Genomic DNA, 20,904 nt, shown 5'->3' on the forward strand with positions numbered 1-20,904 from the left:
GAGGGAGATCACTGAGGAGGAGGGAGATCACTGAGGAGGGAGGAGATCACTGAGGAGGGAGATCACTGAGGAGGGAGGAGATCACTGAGGAGGAGGGAGGTCACTGAGGAGGAGGGAGATCACTGAGGAGGGAGGACATCACTGAGGAGGGAGGACATCACTGAGGAGAAGATCACTGAGGAGGAGGGAGATCACTGAGGAGGAGGGGAGAGATCACAGAGGAGGGAGATCACTGAGGAAAAGGACACTGGCCCCTGGGAAGAGGACAGAAGATGGTCCCGGACACTGAGGCGCTCCTTGCAGAGAAAGTGGCCTGGAGAAGGGGAAGCCGTTCTTGCAGCTATAAGACGCGGGAGGCAGGGGATGGATCAGGCAGGGGATGGATCGGACATGCTCCAGCATCTCGGGCTCCCAACACCAGACAGTGATCCGTCCGGCCCACCCACGCTGTCCCCAGGGATGTCTCAGGGACGGAGCTCTTGCCCTGTCTCCAAGGCACCTTCTGAGTGGACTCAAACTCCCACCGACCAGTTAGCAGCAGAGCGCACTGACTGTCAGCAGCACCCAGGGCCGTCTGATACAGCAGAGTCCCCCCTCTCATGCTCCGAGCTGTCCTAGCAGTGTGGGCTCAAGGTTGGGTCGTGAGCCCTGCCCCAGAAAGCCCGGTGAAGGATCCCGAGAGGAGGATGTGGCTGAATCTCAAAGGGTCCTTCTCAAACTCCTTAGGCAGCATGTCCACCCTCCGGCGTTGCCCCCAGTGTGACGGGAACCCCGCTGGGCCTCCCTGCTTCACTTGTGCACGGTGACACTCCCCCATCTACGCTTCTCGTTCCCCTGCACGCAGAGCTGACAAGGTTTCAGGACGGAGATCCAGGGGGAAGAGAAAGCAAGTCCCCAACCTCTCAGAAGGTGCTGCGTAAGCAAAGTGGCAGGTAGGTGACCGGAGGCCTGCGGCAGGGGTGGGGAGGGAGGGGGAGTGCAGCGACGCCTATGGAAACAGGCATTTTGGCAGTGAGGACCCTGGCCTAAACTTAGACTCTGCAGCTACGTCCAGCCACCACGGAGCGGTATGCTGTCCAGGGGCAGACGCTCTGGGAGGTAAATTACACCTGAATAAACCTGGTTTTAAACAAACAATGAAAACGCATTTGGGACGGACACACCACAAAGGAACCCTCTAGGACAGTGGTTCTCAACTTGTGGGTCGCGACCCCTTTGGGGGGATCAAAGGACCCTCTCACAGGGGTTGCCCGATACAGAACAGTAGCAAACTTACAGGGTTGAAGTAGCAATGAAAATAATGTTATGGTTGGGGGGTCACTACAACATGAGGAACTGTATGAAAGGGTCGAGGCCTTAGGAAGGTTGAGAACCACTTCCCTGGGGCCTCCGGGCGTTCTTCCCAGTGCTGCCAGGTGCCGGCCGGTTGTCAGGTTCCTTCTGATGGAAAGGCCGAGGGGGAGTTAACACAGCCTTGTGTGTTCCCGGAAGGGGACACTCAGTCCCCCGTCTTGCTCCAAGAGCTAACGTGACGCATGACCAGGTCGGCCAGCTCGGCCCGGGGACTGCCAGCAAGCCCCAGGGCTGAGCCCAACACCTGCACCGCATCACCTCCAGGACGGTGTTGAAATAAGCGGACTCGACTCTGGTCTCTTGAGCCCAGTGGTGGCCGCCACCCTGGGCAGGCAGGGCCTGGCAATGGCGTCTGACGCGCCCCATCTCGGGCTGCCAGGCCTCACGGGGGTAACGTGAGCCTCAGTAAGAAGAGCTGAAAACGATGAGTCCGAGGAGCAAGTATGTGAACTTGGCCAGCATTCCCACAGATGAGGGGGCCGGGGGTCTAGCCTCAATGCCCAGGAATCTCAAGGCCCTCACCCAGACCCCCCACCTTGGGGGAGAGTCACTGGGCAGGATGCTGGAACAAAGCTTCACACGCTGCCTTCTCCTCAGGAGGCGGGAGGCCAAATACCTCTGGCACTGAGCAGGCCCTGAGAGAGGGCCAGGAGTATTTTTAGAAACCATGAGAAAGATCTGTGTAACCCCTGTGCCACAGCGCCACCCACCACCCCCAACCCCGCCCCATAACTCCTCTAGGAGGCAAGTCCCTTAAAATGCATCTGGGGCATGCTTTGAACTTGGGGTAGGTCTTAAGGACACAATGTGGCCCCTATGCTCCACAGACACCCCAGGACCTTACACAATCCACCAGGAAACCCAGTACCTGTTTATTAGTTAACAATTCAAACCAGTACGTGTTTTCCACATAAAAATACCACACCTGCACATGCACACCCTCACCACAGATGCCTACATACACACACAGGTAAACACACACACATACACACCATGCATCTTGCATGTATACACAGTATACAACATACACACACACACAAACCCCACATACACTCACACAACCGACACATACACACACTGCCCAGGCATATGCACACACATATACACAATACATACTGTGTGTCTACACACACACACACACACACACACATACACACACACACACACACACCAGACATCCCAGCGAGATCCAGAAATAACGTCCGGCCATAATCGCCCGGAGGACAAGGCGCTGTCATTCACCCACCTGCAGGCCTGGCTGCTCCCAAAACAGCGGGACGGAGCCTCTGATCTGGACAAAAGACGACACTCCATCATCCATGTAAATCGTCTGAAACGGAGAGGGAGAGATTCCTCAGTGGAAGCGAGAGTCCGAGGCTGTGTAACCGGATCCCGAGCCTGAGACCCAACACCAGTCGGGGCACAGGGCAGCCTGCGGACTGGCGCCGCTCTTCTGCCGGTGCCCCAAATGCCAGCCGGGGCCTGGGAGCCAAGGGGCCTGCTGGCTGCTGGGTGGCCTCCCAGGCCTGGTGCCCACACCTCCTCCCAAGAATGACCAAGTGCCCTGCTCCAGGGTCAGCTGGAGCAGGTGGGGAATGTACTCTCCTCAGGGCACGACTCGACGGCCCTCCCTGAAGACCCCACTTGCCCCAGCCCATGTTGGGAGCAGGAGCAGGGCCATCTCGGAAGCCAGGAAACACTGCTTGTGCTGTCGGCTGCCACCAGTCAGCCCTGACCCCAGGTGACCCCAAGCTCCAGACCAGTTGCAGATGGAAGTGTGGGACCCGTGAGGTTTTCAGGGACTGGTTTTGGGGAGTGGATCTCCAGGCCCTTCCTCGTAGTCTGTCTCAGTCTGGACAGCTCTGCAGACACCTGTTTAGTATCCCAGCAGCGTGCAAACCTCCCCTGACCCTCAGTGGGGACAGTTCATGAAGTGCATTGGCCAGGAACTGAAATAGGGTCTCGCTCAGGAAAGGCGCCAATTCTAGCCCAGAGCCCCCAATGTTGTATCGCTGGTGTTAGGGGCTATGGAGTTGGTTCTGACCCACAGCGACCCTGTACACACTGCACGGTCCGGTGCCATCCACACAATTGTTCCCATGCCTGAGGCCACTGCTGTGGCCACTGTGCCCACCCATCTCCCTGTGGGCCTTCCCCTTTTTTTCTGCTCTGGTGTCCTTCTCCAGGGACGGGTCTCTCTTGACAACATGTCCAGAGTATGCAAGATGAGGCCTTGCCATCCTTGCCTCCAAGGAGCACCCTGGCCTTACTTCTTCCATGACGATGGGATTGCTCTCCAGCCATCCATGCCATGTTCGGTGTTCTCCTCCAGAACCAGGATTCAGAAGCATCTGCTCTACTGCGGGCTTCCTTCTTCAGTGCCCGGCTTTCACACACGCATATTCAGCCATGGTGTGGGTCGGGAGCACTCAAGCCTCAAAGTAACATCCTTGCTTTTCAATACTCTAAGGAGGTCTTGTGCAACAGATTTACCCAGTGCCACGTGTCTCCTGAGTTCTTGCTGCTGCTTCCATGAGTGTTGAGTGTGGATCCGAACGAGATGGGATCCTTGACAACTCCCAGTTTTCTGGGTCCCCACTGCCCCCCCTTACTACCGCATCACAGCTCTCCATGCAGGGCTGGCTCGTGGCCCAGGGCTGGACGAAGTTCTCAGAACGGCTGCCTCCAGGGCCAACCTATCTGCACCAGACCAGCTTGAACTTGAAGACACGAGTCAAGACCTGCACTTGGCTTTAATCTGGTGCTGTGCCCAGATTAAACATATGACAGGGCTTTCAGAAGCTCCCCGGGGAGTGGGCGCTACATAGAAACAAATGATCCTTCAACATCTGGACACATAGCACCCCTGCCAGCACATGTACCCATTGTCCAGAGTGGCCCTGCGCTCAGTGGAACTGCGGGCCTCTGGGCGCAGAGCTAGGGTTTTTGTAAAGAGGATATGAGGACAGCCGGGGCGTCACAGGGGAAGGCTGGTGCTGTTATCAGATGCGTGGCCTTTATCGGGGTAACGGTATCCTGGTCTGGCAGGGCCGCCAGCAAGGCCCTGGGCCCTTTCCACTCGGCACAGCCTGCTCCCTTACCGGGTAGCTTTCCATGCAAGGCAGGGCACGGTGGGCAGGTGGCCCATGCATTAGTCATTCTGTAGGGGAGGGCGGGGGGAGCAGAGCGGCCCTTGGTTTCCCTGGGCGACAGGAAGGTCCGAAGTCTCCAGAGGAAGGCACCCGTGGGCGCATTTGGAACAGGTAGAGACCGCCAGCAAGCCTGTGGCCTGTGACCCTGCCACCGTGCAGACGAGTGGTGCCCACACACCAGCCAGCTCCCAGCTCCCTCACAGACACCAGCCCAGCCAGCCTTCTCCCAGGACACTGACGCTCCACAGGATCTGGTTTAAGGACAGGAAGGGGGTTCCTTCGTGGGATGAACCCTGCTAACGTGCTACTCCCAGCAAATGCCTGGTTCCTGTGCAGCTCTTGAGAGCCGACTCTGGAGACGGCCCGGACGAGGAAAAAACCACGGCCTCCACCTCCTTCCTCTCGTGTGGCCATGACCTGCTAGTGCTGGGTCCCAGACTGCTCCCAAGGCCACCTTCTTTGTTCCCTGACCCACAGACACTAGAGAGGGACACACGATTTTCATTCTGGGGGGAGGCAGACGGGAGCGTGGATGACCAATCTGGTCCAGACTCCTAGCTGCCCAGCAGGGTGATCACAGGGTCCGTCCCTGTCAATGGCATGTCTGATGGGACACGCACCAGGAGGAACGAATGAAGGATGGTGACCAAGGGCAGGATTTGCTCAAACATCTCCCTAGCCCCTGGGTGAAGGGCTGCCCTTTGGGCGCATGGACGAGGCCCTCGGGGCAGAGGAGGAGGGGGCAGGGTCAGCACTCTGGGAGCTGGGTTTATGCTGTGGGAGAAGACAGGATGGGTGGGGGAACTCACAGTTGGCAGGAGAGAAATCCAGACGGAGGGACTTTCAGGAGGGAGGGAGCCCCGTACAGTAGGGCGTAGTTCGGGTAGGGGTGCCACTGGACTTGACTCTCAGGATGCCCTGGGTGACCCTGGATGCCCCTTTCAGAGAGCAACAGGGGCCGAAACCCAAAGACCATGAACAGAAGGAGACACGGTGGGACATTGGAGACGGCTGGCTTAGACCCAAAAGGCTTTTTGCTGAACTACTTCCTGACAAGCGAGCAGCAAACCCGTGCTTCCCAGGTGTGCTCCCAGGGCGCAGGGGGTTCCCACCTGCCCGCCCGCACCAACTGCCAAGTCTCAACTCCAGGAGTCAGGTACAGAGTCTTTGTGAGGCTGCGGGTGGGGGTGGGGGTGGGTTCTGCAGGACGAGTCCTGGCTGCAGAGTAGGGACCCCAAGCATGTCTCCCCACCACCCTGAAAAGGCGTCTCTCTCTCTCTCTCTCACTCTCTCTCTCTCTCTCTCTCACACACACACACACACACACACACACACACACACACACACACAGACAGCCTCTGGCTGAGAGAAAGCTCCGCCCTCGTCTGGCTCCTGGGATTTAATTCACAAGAAGAAGTTCATTGCCCGCCAAGAGCTCCCCTCCACACAGGGAGCCAGTCTGCTCTGTATGGGTCTCTCCTTGCCAAGTGACTAAGCAGCCACTAGGTCGGCAGTTCAACACCATCAGCCGCTCCTCGGGAGAAAGAAGAGGCTTTCTACTCCTGTAGAGTGACAGTCTCGGAAACCCCCAGGGGCAGTTCTACCCTGTCCTGTAGGGTCCCCACGAGTCAGGATTGACCTGTGTGTTTGTGTGTTGAAGCCAACACACAATGGCTATTTCACCATAATCAAAGCCCTGAGGGTCCCCACACTTACAGTGTTACAAACTCAGGAAGCCTAGGTGCTGTGGGTCCCCACTCTCGGCTCCTCTACTGGGGAGCCTGCCCCCACTCTTCCAGGAGCTCCGCAGAAGACCTGCATGTGCCTTCCGGAAGCCACAGGCTTCCTAGGGCCTCCCAGGGTCTGGAGGAGGGAGCCATCTCTGGGTCCGTAAACAGCAGCATCTTCAGAGCCGGGGATTTTTGGGAGGGCTGAGTCAGAGCTGCCACACCCGTCAGAGGAGCCTCCACTTGGAAAACAACCTCAATTCCAAAAAGAAAGTGATGTGGTCCAACCGAAGCACCCCTGTTACTACAAAGTGCTTGCACGGCCAGCATTCAAGGTTCCCTGGGGAGCAGGAGTTAGGTCTCTGGTGGTGAGGAGAGGCGAGGTGAGCCCTATTCTGCTGGGACCTCCCTCCCCTCCAGCCGCCTCCCCTTGCCTGGCCTCCTCACACCAGTGAGCGCAAAGGCTTCTGTCCCTGCGTCAGGGACCACCTAATGGCCAGCCCCGCCATCGGGACCTGCCGGGGCCCCTGGGAGCATCGCTGGGGGGACCCTGGGCAGCAGCATTCCAGCAGGAGGATGTTGGTGGTGGGGGAAATGGTGTCCCCACAAAGCGTGTGTTGAAGTTCTAACCTTGGTGTTCCTGAACGTGACCCAGTTTGGAAATAGGGGTTCCTCTCCTAGGATAACCAGAGCGTGCCAGAGGGGGGCGCATCTTAGGCCGAATCCCTTCTGGGTGGAGTCCCATAAGAAGAGTGGACTAGACACGCACGCACACACACGCACGCACGCACGCACGCACGCACGGGAGCCAGACGCTTTGACAATGGAGGCCCATGGGTCCACAAACCCAGGAATACCAAGGATCGAGGGCTCCTACCTGGAGCCCAAACCAAGAGCTGGGTGGGACTTCTATATGTGTCTGTGCTCCAAAGCCCCCCCCTGGTGGTGTTATTCTTTACAATTTAAGTCGCACCCCTGGGTCCCTGAGACAGTAAGCCCTCACTGTCCTCCTGTGCTACCTCTTGTCTTCTCTCCCGCCGCTGTCCTTCCCTGCATGCATCTCTCACCTTGGACGGGCCCTTCCTCTAACACTCTGGCCTTCCCTCACGTGGCCGGGGGCTCTCCCATCTGTCCTGGCCTGGGAGGACCAGCCCTCGTCTGTCCTGCTGCACGGGCCGAGGAGGACACCTTCATGCGCCCTGAGAAGTGGTTCCCGCTCGCCCCAGGTGGGGCTGCCTCTCTCCCACGCCACGGGCCACCCTGTCAGGATGCAGAATAAAGCATCCTGGCTCATCCTTTCCACAGGGAGGCCCCGGCTCACCAGGGACCAGTCCAAAGTGAAGCTGGCCTTGGGCCCATCTGCCCAGCAAACAGGTGTGCTGGGTGCAGACACTCGTCTGACATGCCTGGTGCTCCTGGGTGAGAAATGCCGTCGCAGGTGGCTTTAATGAACGTAAATTTACGCTCTCACAGATCTGCAGGCTAGACGTCTGAATTCAGGGTGCTTGCTCTAGGGGAAAGAAGCCCTAGTGGGGCCGTTAGGTAAGTCTTAGACAGCCAACCACAAAGTCACAAGTTCAAACCCACCAGCTCTCTGGGCGAGAAAGATGAAGTTGTTTGCGCCTATAAATATCTATTTTAGTTTGTTCTGGTTTTAAATAGTTTCTGCCTTCTTTTCATCTGTTTGATTTCATTACTCTTGTTAGTTTTTGTTTGTATTCTAATATTTTTCTTTTTAAAAATTCATTTTATTGAGGGCTCGTACAACTCATCGCAATCCATCCATCCATCCATTGGGTCAAGCACATTTGTACATTTGTTGCCCTCATCATTCTCAAAACATTTTCTTTCTACTTGAGCCCTTGGTATCAGCTCATTTCCCCCGCCTCCCTCTCCCAATGTTTTCCTGCTTATGGAATCCAGGAGTTACATCTACAGAGACAGTGACTGAATTAATAGTTCCTTGGGGTGTGACAGAGGATGTTGGGGGCAATGGGGAACTGATGGCGATGAGGACAAGAATGAAGAAAATGTTCCAAAACCGATCGTGGCGATGATTGTACGGCTCTTCTTGGTGTGCTTGAACTAAGTGCATGATAAGTGAATTATATGTCAATAAAAACTGTTTCTAAAAAAAGATTTGCAGCCTTGGAACTCCCATATGGGGCCGTTGTGTTGGCACTGACTGGATGGCAGTGGGTGGGGGGCTCTTGGGGACAGTTCCTCTGTCCACTTGGCTTCTCATGTCCTCAGGCCTTTGGCCATCTCACGCGGCATCTCTTTGTGCTTGCTTCTCTCTGTCACTAACCTGGTCTCAAAAGTTATTCACTTTAAGATGCATCCACACGAGTCAGGCCTCATTCACCCAACAAAAGCCTGATTCCCAGATGGGATTCTCTCCAGAGGTATCACCCACCTGGAGCCCTGGTGTAGAAAGTTAAGTGTTGGGCTGCTAACTACAAGGTCAGCAGTTCAAAACCACCAACCACTCTTTGGCAGAAAGATGAGGCTTTCTCCTCCTGTAAAGAGTTACAGTCTCGAAACCCCCAGGATCAGTTCAACCTTGTCCTGTAGGGTCGCTGTGAGTCAGAACGTACTTGAAGGCAGTGACCGCTGTTTAATCTATAACCCACTCAATGCCCTACAGCCGATTCTGATGCCAATCGCCCTTCAGGACAGGGTAGAACTGCTCACTTGGGCTTCTGAAGCTGGAAATCTTTTTCTTTTTATTCTGAAAAAGTTTATATTTAGCATTAGCCAGCTGGACTCAGTTTAGATGATTCTGATTTACTGGCAACATCTAAAACATCACGGTCGGGCGCCAGTCGAACATACCCCTTCTTCTCCACGTCAGGCCTGACCAGGGGGTTGACCTTGGCTACGTCAATAGAGCTGCTTCACAGCCTGTCTGATCTGGTGCTTGTCGGCCTTGGCATCCACCATGAACACAAGCGTGTTGTTATCTTCGATCTTTAGGGCGGACACCGTAGTCAGGGGAACTTGATGAGGACAGAGTGGTCCAGCCGGGGGGCGCTCTTCAGAGGGTACTTGGGCTGCCTTAGCCTCAGGGTCTTGGGTTCCGGGGAAGGTGGATGACGTGGGGATCTTCTTTCTTTGTGTGGCTGTGGACGCCTTTCAGCACGGCCTTCTTGGCTTTTAATGCCTTTGCTTTGGCTTCTGTTTGGGGAGAGGCACACCTTCCTTCTTTGTGTTTGGCGACATCTGCATTAAAAAGCCACAGATCTTTATAGGAGCGGGAACCCTCCTCTTTCTCAGAGGAGTGGCTCAGCTGTTTGTACCACCCACCTTGCAGTGGGCAGCCAAAGGCTTAACCCAGTGAGGCACCAGGAGTCCTTTCTGGTTGTTGGGAGTGAGGATTTACACCAGTTATTTGGGGGTACACCAGTCCACCTGTCACAGGCCTTGTAGCTTGTGACATGCCTGTGCTGATGGCCAATTTCGGCGGGGCGAAATGCCCTTCGGGCAGGCCAAGGTCTTGGCTGGCAGCAGCTGCTGTTCCTGGCTGCCTGTCCCCTTGTCGGCTGCTCTGGGAGGAAGGTGCTCTTTCTGAGGAGAGCAAGCCTGTACCACCCCGTGCTGTTGTGACGGGGACAGGGATGAAAATAAACAAACTAGGAGGGTCCCAAAGGATTATGGGAGCGAGAATCCCTCCTGAACCTGAGGAGGAAGATGGGGACCACTTAACACGGCCGTGGGCTGGATGCCCAGGAGCCGCTGGTCCTCTCTCACATATTCCTCTAGAGCAGGGGTTCTCAGCCTTCCTAACGCCGCGACCCATTAATACAGTTCCTCATGTGGTGGTGACCCCCAACCATAATTAACATTATTTTTGTTGTAACTTCATAACTGTCATTTTGATGCTGTTATGAATCGTAATGTAAATATCTGATGTGTAGCATGTATTTTTATTGTTACAAATTGAACATAATTAAAGCATAGTGATTAAAGCATTAATTAAATCATTTACCCTGTAATTATAATTCATGACGTGTTGTTTTACCTCCAATACTGTGGCTTTCAACACAGCAGCTGCTTTCTACACAGTAGCTGCTCTCTACACAGGTGTGACTGGCCCACATAAGTACATTATGGTGCCAGCCCTGTCACATACACCTGTATTTGTATGGGGTGTATGTGATGGGGTTGGCCCGATGAGGTCATCACGCTGGGTACTCATATGTGCGTGCATCTGCATGTGGGTGGACCCGCCTGGAGACGGATAGAAGAGCGGTGTCTCAGTTCCTAAGACCATTGGAAATATGTTTTCCAATGGTCTTAGGAGACCCCTGTGAAAGGGCTGTTTGACCGCCAAAGGGATCGAGACCCACAGGTGGAGAACCGCTGCTCTAAGGTCTTGTGTGAAGATGAGGACCCTGTCTCTGGACCCAGACCAGTCACCTGAAAACATGGGGAGACCCATTCCAGTCAGAAGACACCTATCTGTGAGATAATCCCACTGGAGGCCCCCAAACCTTGGCTTTGGATGTGCCCACTGGTTTGTGGAGGACTGAGAATGGCAAAGCCACTGTAGAGACCTGCCCCAGGGACAAAGGAGCACCCTCCGAGCAGGCCCATTCCACAGGCTCTTGTCCTCTTACATCTAGTGTCAGAGGCTCTGGCAGTTACGCCGTCTCCTGTCAACTTGTGAAGGGGTGGAGTCTAGCCTGTCCATCAGGCCATAGCTAATGAGGCCTCCGTGTGGATATGGCCTTCTCCAGAGGATTCTGGGAACTCCTGTCTTCCTCCCTGGAGGCAGGACATGCACTCTCTGCTTCACGTTCCTGTTGACAGGACACATGGAGCTATGCTGATGGCGCCAGAGCCCTGGAGCTGGAGGACCCACGTGGAGACCCCTGCCATTGCTGAGATGCTTTTACTACCACTGGATCCACAAGACTTTCCACCCACTGGCCTGTGATCTGTCTGCATTCAGGGTCATTACATGTGTTGTGTGAGTCTGAAGAGGAATTTATAGACTGGTACTCGACATGTGGGCTAATATGGGACTTATGGACTTGATCTGGACTAGGCCGGGACGTTTTCTCAATATACAATTGCTCTTTTACATAAAGCTCTTTCTCATACACAGAAGAGCATCTCTGGATTTGCTTCTCTGGTCCACCCAGCCTAACACAGAGGCCTTTGTTGCAGAAGTCACACCGTCAGGGTCAGGTGGCACAGCCTATGACTGCATTGGCGTCAAAACGTTGTCACCTGTAAAAAGCTGAAGTGGCAAAGGCTGTGTGGTAGGTATATAGGTATATTCACAACCATCAAAAGAGCAGCTTCTGAGTCTGCTTTATGTGCCAACACCTCATGGGATTTGGTTCCTTGGCTTGCAGGTTTAGCGTCATGGTTTCGGGGACATCCCAGTTAATTGGCCTAATATCCTCTTGCGTGTTTCTATCCTTAACACCCAGTTCACCGCGTGGAGGCTAGGGTCGGGAAAGCGTGCATGTGACCATCAAAGATACACCAGTTGGTCTTTATTCTTCTAAAGCGAGAGGAGGAGAGTCAGGAAGAGGCGATGGAGAAGGGATGTGTGACTACTGCCCTCACGAACCGGGGGACTGGAAGAAATGGATGGCGGGCGCCTCACTACCCTTATGGAACTTCTGATCAGAGATGTTGTAGAGGATTCCTGATCACAGGGGAGGGACATGTAAGACAGGACGTCAAGTTCTCATACAATCAAGAATTCTGGAAGCCTTGGAGGCTGGATGAACGCCTGAAACTGGCCCTGAGGTCACCTTTAAGCCTGAACTAAAAAGAACCCTTATGGTCTTCTTAAAACAGACTAATGATTCATCTATTTAGTGACAAATATCTACCTTGGGCATTCCACTCTCTCAAGCACTCTCCACATAGGATCAAATTACCAACAGCAGCTCAACAGGTTGGATGGGAGACTGAGGGGACAGGGAGTTTGCCAGCAGGGGAGGACCTCCTCAGAGCAGGAGGGTGAGCGTGGGTGCCCAGCTTAGAGCACGTGAACAAGAACCCTGAATTGTACCTGTAGACGCTGCCAATCTGTCTGGGGGACGACTTCAATGAGTCCATGGACAAAGAGACTTGAGAGACATGGGGATTGTCCCACAGACCTTTTAAAGCCTCCTTGTGTCTTTGCAACAACAACCTGCTCTGTTTTTAAACTTCATTTGGGGAAGGCTGTGGAAGATGGTTGTTCTCCCCATGATTGACTTGGTAAGAAAAGCGGACAAGACCCCGAGGCGCCCAGCCCCATCTTTTCATTGGTTTAACTGGTTGAAATGACACTGGGGACCAGCAAACAAAAGGACAAACCAGGCCTCATGTACCCGAGGGCTGGGAGGAGGAGGAGGAGGAGGCCCGCCGAGGCAGTAGGGCCTGGCAGTCGCTCCTCCTGTGACTGAGGAGTTGGGGTCGTCCCCAGGTTAGGGGTCTCTGTTATTTTCATCCTTTCAAAGATGCTTTGCACCTTGGGCCCGGTTCCTACCGCAACTCCCAGCCCACAGCAGGTGATCAACGTTAAACCAGCATTTGTGGGAGACCCGGAATGGCTGGCAGGCCACATACAAAAACCCAGTCTACACAGCTGGGACAGGTGAAGCATTCACCAGAGCCGGGCTCGGGGGCCAAAAAGGAACTGTTTCACAGGGCAGGCAGGATCCAGAAGAAAACAAAAACCGCCTGCCTTGAGGTGTCCTGCCCAGAGGCAGGGGCCTGAGCGCCACTTGGAGGGGCGTTGGGGGCGGCATGGAGCGGGGTCCATTGCCAGCTGAGCAGAATCACCCAGCAAGTTAAACCTAAAACACCACGGCACTATTTCCCAAGCTCCCCCGCCGCGGGCTCTCTGTACAGTCGGCAAACTCAGCCAGGACGGCCAAGGGCAGGGTGGGAATCCCATGCAAGGGACTCCACGGTATGCGCCTGGCAGGCTCTGTGCGGACGCCCCTCCTACTGAGTGACTGCTGGGGGGGGGGACGGACAGTATTCAGATCCGTGCTGGACGCACCAGGCTAATGTCGATCTGCTGGGAAGAAGTACAGCCAGAGTGCCCACTAGGGGCAAGGAAGGCGAGACTTCATCCACGTACTTTGGACATGTTGTCAGGAGAGACCAGTCCCTGGAGAAGGACATCGTGCTTGGTAAAGTGGAGGGGTGGTGAAAAAGAGGAAGGCCTTCAACGTGGGCCTTGGCTGCAGCCATGGGCTCAGGCACGGAACCCCTGTGTGGGCGGCAGTGTTTCACTGCGTTGTGCAGTGTCGCGATGGGTCAGAATGGACTGGACGGCACCTGACAACCACAGCATCCTATAATGAACCCTGGTGACTCAGCGGTTAAGTGCTGGTGTCTCGCTGGTTAAGTGAGAGCCTGCTAACCAGGTCGGTGGTTCGGACCCACCAGCCGCTCTGAGAGGGAAAGGCATGGCAGATGGACCCCACAAAGGTTGACAGCATCGGGTCCCAAGCCTATTTGGCCTTCTGTCCCCCTTTCAGAAAAAAATCTTACTCAGTGACCCCCTGGTGATTGGACACTTTTATACTGTAGCTCATTGTGATCAGTAGGATTATTGTGCCAAACTGGCCAATAAACACATGTGGGGTTAATAAGGTTTTGGTTTAATTGAAGGGCAAAGAGATAAATGGCTCGGTGAGCCTCGCCTGTCTGTCTCTTGCTCTCTGGTGATCAAACCAGTGTGCGGCTGCCTGAGCTGGTCCTCTGCCTCAACAGGTGAGCTACACTACCTGTGGGACACTCAATCCATGGACTGTGTCCCTACAGTTTGAGGTTCCTTCAAGACCTGCTTCACCACACTGCTGGTATATACATCATTTGAGCTGGGGACTGTCAGATCCTGTCATCTGGCTGACTGTTGGTGACCCACCCTGCTGTTTGCTGCCTGTGGCTGGACTGCCTGCATTGCTCTACAGAAGACTCAGCTGTCTGCTTCCTTGACTTGCACCCAGCAGCCCTTGTGAACTGAAGGGCTGCCAGTGTATTAACTGTCTCACGGAAGTGAGTTCAACTGAGCCATTTGTACTTCCCTGTGACTAATTAGCTGATTATTTCTTATGTTGTATACATCTGTATATATATATATATAAAAAGCCATAAGTGTCCTGGTTTGGTTTCTCTAGGGAACCCTGTCTAACCCACCCATCATCCAGGATAAAGGGTGGGCATCTGTGTCTGCAGCCCCGTGGAGTCAGCATGGGCTGACGGGGTTACCACTCACTTTGGGAAACACTGGTTTACAGCTTTGAGACCCTCTCCCTTGTCCCCGGGGTTGCTGTGAGTCGCAATCAAATGATCAGCAATGGGTTTGTTTGTCTGGGTATTAATGTTCTCACAGCAGCAGCAGCAGCAGCAGCAGCAGCTGTTGTGGTTGTTAGCTATGTGGTTAGGGCAGCAGAAGGACACTTTGTTGCAGCCCTGCGCCATCACTACAGTTATCCTCATATTTGAGCCCGTTGCTGCAGCCACGGAGCCAGCCTTTTCATGGAGGTCTTGCTCTCTGGTCATGGACGCTCTGCTTGACCAGGCCCAGTGTCTTGCTCCTCCCGATGACATGAGAGACCAAGCTCACCATCCTTGCTTCCACGGAGCATTTGGCTGTACTTCTTCCAAGACAGATGCGTCGTTCTTCTGGCCGCCGGTCGGTATTCTTGCTGACCCCATGACTCAGAGGCACCCATCCCCATCGCAGGGACCACTGTGACAGGGAAACGCAGAGCTATTGCCCCCGATAGAGTCACACGGGTGGACGCGTGCATCGCTGAAGGCCATGCTCTGCCTGAGCCTTCCCGAGGGTCTCCGTCCCACCTGCAGCTCATCAGGCTCCGGACATCAGTTAGCAGGAAACGCCCGTGAGAAGCGAAGCAGATGGTGGTATTCCACGGCGTGGATGCCAACCACTGCTGGAGCGCAGTTGGCACAGCCCCGGCTGCTCATCCTGCGTCTCGGCCGAAGCTTCCATGGATGGAGAGCCTGCCTGCTGCTTCTCTCCTCCTTTCTCGGGATGCACCTACCTACTCGTGTGTGCGATTTTCCAATCAGGAGGGTCTGGCCATCAGTGGCTCTCTGAATAACTCCACCTTTGGTGACCGTGGCCAGGACACCTGGTTCCTTTTAGCTAAAAATACCTAGGGGAAGCAACATTCTCCCATCATGAGAAGGCGTGCAAAAAATACCCACTGCCCAGCCAGCGGCCAGCTTGTCACGCCCTCCTCTCCGGTTGACCAGAAGCCAGAAACCACTCCCAAAGGCCAGGCCCTCCCTGGCCAAGCCGAGTCCACTCTTGGCCAGGCCGTGCACTTGGAGACGAGGCAGCCGAATCGAGGCAGAGAGGAGTTCAAATCAAAGTACTTGGGAAGAGAACTGTGATCCATCCCTGCGCCAAGCACATTGGTCCTGGAAGCAGAACTGTCAGAATCCGTGGAGTCGAGCGAGGATGGCTAGACAGCTCTGGACCAGTCCTGAGGAAGGGCAGGGCACTTAGCAAAGCAGAGGGCCGTGGGAAAAGAGGGAGGTCCCCTTCGACACGGCTGTACCAATAGGCTCTAACAGAGCACCACTGTGAGGACAGCAAGGAGCCCTGGTTGGGGAGGGGTTCATGTCCGGCTGCCAACTGCAAGGTCAACAGTTCGACATCACCCGCTGTACCGAGTTCCAGTCTTGGAAACCCACGGGGGCCGTCGTGCCCTGCCCCGCAGGGAGGGTCGCTATGGGTCAGAACTGACTCAATGGCAGTGCATTTGGTTTGGGTTTGCGGTGACGATGGCACAGGACTGGGCAGTGTTTCCTTCTGTTGTGCGTTTGGGTGGCTGAGCGCTGGAACCGACTTGACAGCACCCACAGCACTGGCCTGAGGGTTGGTGGTTCGAACCTAACCACTGCAGTCGGGGGCCGGGGGGAGGAGGCCTGGTGAACTACTGCAGCAAAGAGACAGCAGATACCACTTGATGTGATTGAACTATGGAACGTTAACGGTATCTTTTAGAGCTCCCGATAACATGATTATGAAAAAATAGGGGGAAGCATGCAGCCGAGAAAACTCCATGGGGCCGTTTTACTCTGCAGCACATGAGGTCATCAAGGGGGCAGGATGGGGTCCATGCCAACAGCTCTGTTTTCCTGTGCGTGTGTGTGACCATTCCGAGTCACAGCCCCCACTCCCGGTGCCAGGGCCCGGCCACTGACCTGCTCCGTCTCCACGAAGTTGGACACGTGGCCGTCATCGTCTACGCCACGGGTGTGGAAGTGGACCCCGGCGCGCTCGCAGCTGATGCGGGAGATGAGGCACGCCTTGGCCTGCTTGTGCGCGGCGTACACGGTGCGGACGGCCACCACGCCGCAGATCACCTTCAGCAGCCAGTCGGAGCAGCTCACCTGGTGGTGCTTCAGGGGCCAGTGCAGCAGCTGGTTCCTGCAGAACAGGCTCGTGAACTCGGGGCCCCCAGCTCCGTACAGCAGGCACCGGCTGGGGACTCGCACACGCGCTTCACGGCCGACGGGTGGCCCGCGAGAGTCCAGGCACCCCAGAGAGAGGCCCCACCAGTAGCACTGTGATGCACGGGGCCGTGGGAGAAGGGACTCTCCCCAAATGCCCAAAAGCCATTCATGGTGACTCGCTAGGTTTGCGGTGCCTGACTTCTCAGGGGTAGATAGCCAGGCCTTTCTTGCAAGGTGCTACTGGGGGACGCCTTTCCATGTAGCAGGCCGAGCGCGGTTACCATTTGTGCTACCCAGGAACTCCTCCCTCCCCCAAGAGGAGCCCTCTTATGACAGGGTCGGAAGCAAAATCAGGAGTGGCCCTTTCAGGGGGTTTCAAAGATGCCGTGGTGTTGACCCTGTGATACCCACACTTTTTGCCCATACACCTCACCGGTTAAAACTGCGACCACACTGCCAGCACACCCACGCTGGTATGACTTACACACACACACCATCACCCAGACTTGGCGGGAGAGGAGCATCGAGCAGGTCACCATCAGTCAGAGAGGATGAGAGGGAAGTAAACCTTAGCACAAGTGCCAGTCTCCTAGGGAAGGATTCATTTCATCCTCACTAGGCTCCTAACCCCATCCTACAGCTGCAGAAACTGAGGCACAGAGAAACCAAGTCCGAGCCCATGCCACAGCCCAGCCGGCACCGCCAGCCCCTCACCATTGGGGTCTGCAGATGCCCACATCATCCTCTCCTCGGCCCCCGACTCCCAATCAAGTTAGTAAGCAGGGAGTGGAAGTGCATGATGTTGGACTCCCAGAGGATAGATACCTTGGCGGCGACCTCACCCTCCCTAGGACCCCTCCTCTATCCCCTGCCACACAAGGAGCAGCCACAGAGGGGCCTGGTGACCCCCTGGGAACAGGCCATGATGCCGTTTCTGATCCTAGCACACAGAACCCCGTGGACCAAGGGAGACCCACAAACTCCACCCCAGAGCCCGTCCTCAGAGGGGGTCTGCAGACCCCTGTTTTGACATCAGTGGGAGGACAGAGGCCAGGCCCTGTCCAGAATGGCTCCAAACCTGATGCCCACAGGACCAGGGACACACTGACCCCCCTCACAGCGCCCGCATGCATGCCAGGCTGGGGCTGTGCTCCCTCCGTGCGTAGGGTTTGCAATGGCTGGTCTTTCAGAAGTAGGTTGCCACATCTTTCTCCCAAGGCACCTCAGGGTGGACTCTGAGCGCCCACCTCTTGACCAGCAGCCAGGTACTAAAGCTCAGCCAGAGAGGAGCATTTGGGGTGAGGAGCACTGGGGCCCTGGAGGAGAGGGCACCCCAACTCTCTCTCTTCACAGGATGGGGGGGAGTCTGGAAAGGCCACTGATCTGAGGGAGGAGACCTGTGTCTCATGGTCCCATCTTGAACTTGGGGTGGACTCTGCATAGCGGGGCTCCAGGGACATGGCCCCGCCCACACAGTCAACAGTCAACCCAAGGCTCCGCCCACACAGCCAACAGCCAACCCAAGGCCCCGGGGCGTCCACAGAGCCAACGGTGACTCATGCATTGGTGGGTCCTGCCCTCCCTCCCTCCCTCACTTATCACAGGAAGCAGAGGAGATGCCAAGTCTTCTTGGGCAAGCTGACTCAGTTTCTCCACTTGGGGGGCTGGGGGGCTTTCGGTTGCAGCCCTCCCTGGTGGGCCAGCACCTGGCTGCTAGCCAAGAGATCCACCAAACCCATAACCAGTAAGTCCATTCCAACGGTCAGTGACCCCACAGGACAGGCTAGAACTACCCTGTAGGCCTTCCTAGGGGGCAAAGGAAGACCCCCAGGGAGGTGGATGGACACAGTGCCTGCAACCACGACGATGGTGGAGAGGATGGCGCTGTCCGTGGTCACTGTGTCGGAACTGACTGGACAGTACCTAGCAATAGCAGCAGCAACAACTTTTTCTGGGACCGGTCACTCGGTCTTTTCTCCCGAGGGACCACTGGTCGGTTAGGACAGATGTGCCCATCGTGCGGTGAGCGCCCAAGCCCTGAACAGTGCCCGGTGGTGCCTGTCTGCACCCTGGACAGTGACCAGGACCGTGGGTGGACAGAGCAGCCAATGATGCAGAAACCTGACCACAGCCCCGGGAGCAAGCAAGCACGCCATGCACCTTGGCCCTCACACCGTGGCCATGGGGTCGGTTCTGCCCAAGCAGAGCAGGGCGCTACCGGGTTTTCAGTGGCTGGGGGGCCGGGGCAGTGGACTGGGCACTCACCAGAAGAAGGCACTGCCGCACTCACAGCGGTCATCACCCTGCTTCTGCGCGCGCACGGTCAGGTCGAAGCTGGAGCCTTCGTTGGGGCAGGCGAAATAGAAGACGCCCGAGCTGAGGGTCTTCCTCAGGGCCGAGAGCCGGACCTCCTCCTTGGCGTCTTCCTCCAGCGGGTAGAAATCGGTGGCCGTGATTTTGTAGATTTCGGCCTCTGGAATTCTGCCCACCGAGGTGCAGCCGGTCACCAGAACCAGGAAGCTCAGGGAGGCGCCCCCTGGAAGGGAAACAGAGGAGAGAGCTCTGGGACAGAACCAGCGCTGGCCAGCGAAGCCCGAGGGAACTGTGCCAGCACCTGAGGGTCCCTTGGGGTCTCGGCCACCCCATGTGTGCCTCAGAGTCACCCAGTGGCTCTCAATGGCTCCCTTCTCAGAGGAAGACAGACAGCCCTTTCTGGGTGGACCCAAACTTCCTGTCCTTTGGGAGCTCCCGGGAACGTCCGAGAGAGCCACGCCCCCCGTGGCCATCACGTCCATCTCCTGATGAGGCTGCGTGTCACAGTGGAGGTGACGGTGACACTTCGTCTCACGTACGCCGGACATGTAGTCAGGAGGAACCAGGCCCTGCAGAAGGGCGTCATGCTTGGTGACGTGGAGGGGCAGCGAAGGAGAGAAGGCCCTGAGGAGGTGGATGGACACAGTGGCTGTAACCGTGGGCTCAGACAAAGGAACCATTGTGAGGACCGTGCAGTGTTCAGTTCTGTTGGGCACGGCTTTGCGACGGGTCGGAACCAGCTCAATGACACCTGAAAACAGCAGCATACAGCCCCAGGATACTGCCTCGGCACAGTCCTCGTCTGCACCCCCAGTAGACAGCCAGGTAGACAATCAGGTGTATACAGCCTCGGTATATGAGGTAGTTAGTTTATTGCGCCAACCTGGCGGATAAACACATGTGGGATTAATTGAAGGGCAGAGAGATAAATGGATTGTCGGACCCTGTCATCTGGCTGACTGTTGGTGACCTGCCTTGCTGTTTGCTGCCTGTGCCTAGATAGCCTGAATTGCTCTGCAGAGGACTACCCGGCGGACCTCAAGACTTGAAGGACTGCTAGTGCCTCACAACTGTCTCACGGGAGTGAGTTGCACTGAGTCATTTGTACTGCTTTATAATTTAATTAGCTGTTTATTTCTTATGTCATATATTGAGCTATCTGTATAAATACATATAAAATTATTAGCATTTTGGTTTTATTTCTCTGGAGAACCCTAACACAGTATACAATCAGGTATACAGCCTCGGTATATAGCCAGGTATACATCCTTGGTATACAGTCAGGTGTATAGCCAGGTACACAGCCTCTGTATGCAGCCAGGTATGTATACAATCAGATATATAGCCTTAGTATACAACAGGTATATGGCTTTGGTATACAGTTGGGTACACAGTCTCTGTATGTAGTCAGGTATATAGACCCAGTGTTTAGGCAGGTATGCAGCCTCCATAAAGCACCTGATATACTGCCAGGTATAGATGTCCAGTATACTGCCAGGTAAAGGCCCAGAATGCAGCAGAGTCTCTGGGTGAAGCCAGCCATCTGGGCTCTATAAGCTCCAGGTGGTTTTGAACCCCTAGGGTTTGGGTCCTGCAGGCCAGGAGCCACCCAGGCCCATGCCCTCCCCCACATCTGTCATCCCCAGCCCCCAGAATCCACCGCCCCATGGTCTAGGACCTCCCAACTCCCACACCTCCCTGGCAGGCCACATCAGGTCCCCTTGGGGACTAATTAGTACGCTAGGCCTTCAAGGTGGCCCTGCCCTGACTCCAGGCCGCCTTGGTTTGTCCCCTACTCCCTCGACCCACCACCACTCTCCGAGGCTGACCTCAACAGGCCACTCCACCCTGCTGCTCAAGACTCCAGCTCCCTGTACCCAAGAGGTTCCCTCCACTGGGAACCG

At 55.6% G+C, this 20,904-nt stretch overlaps 1 protein-coding gene across 3 annotated transcripts in view; it reads right to left on the reverse strand.

The window, feature by feature from the left end:
• SYNJ2 (synaptojanin 2) overlaps positions 1-20,904 on the reverse strand; it is a 92,469-nt gene that overhangs the window by 57,814 nt on the left and 13,751 nt on the right. For 2 of the 3 annotated variants that reach the window (XM_013004479.2, XM_045294437.1), the window contains exons 2-4: positions 18,953-19,223; positions 16,436-16,661; positions 2,600-2,683 (exon numbers count right to left, since the gene is read on the reverse strand). In XM_013004479.2, the coding sequence (XP_012859933.1) occupies positions 2,600-2,674 (75 nt within the window). In that variant the 5' untranslated portion in view covers positions 2,675-2,683; positions 16,436-16,661; positions 18,953-19,223. Of the gene's footprint in view, positions 1-2,599; positions 2,699-16,435; positions 16,662-18,952; positions 19,224-20,904 lie in introns of those variants that run through there. The other variant, XM_045294436.1, reaches the window with a different exon arrangement.

This window comes from Echinops telfairi, unplaced genomic scaffold (assembly GCF_000313985.2).
Source record: "Echinops telfairi isolate 266 unplaced genomic scaffold, ASM31398v2 ScPeMD7_3533;HRSCAF=4204_0, whole genome shotgun sequence".
Taxonomy (NCBI): Eukaryota; Metazoa; Chordata; class Mammalia; order Afrosoricida; family Tenrecidae; genus Echinops; species Echinops telfairi.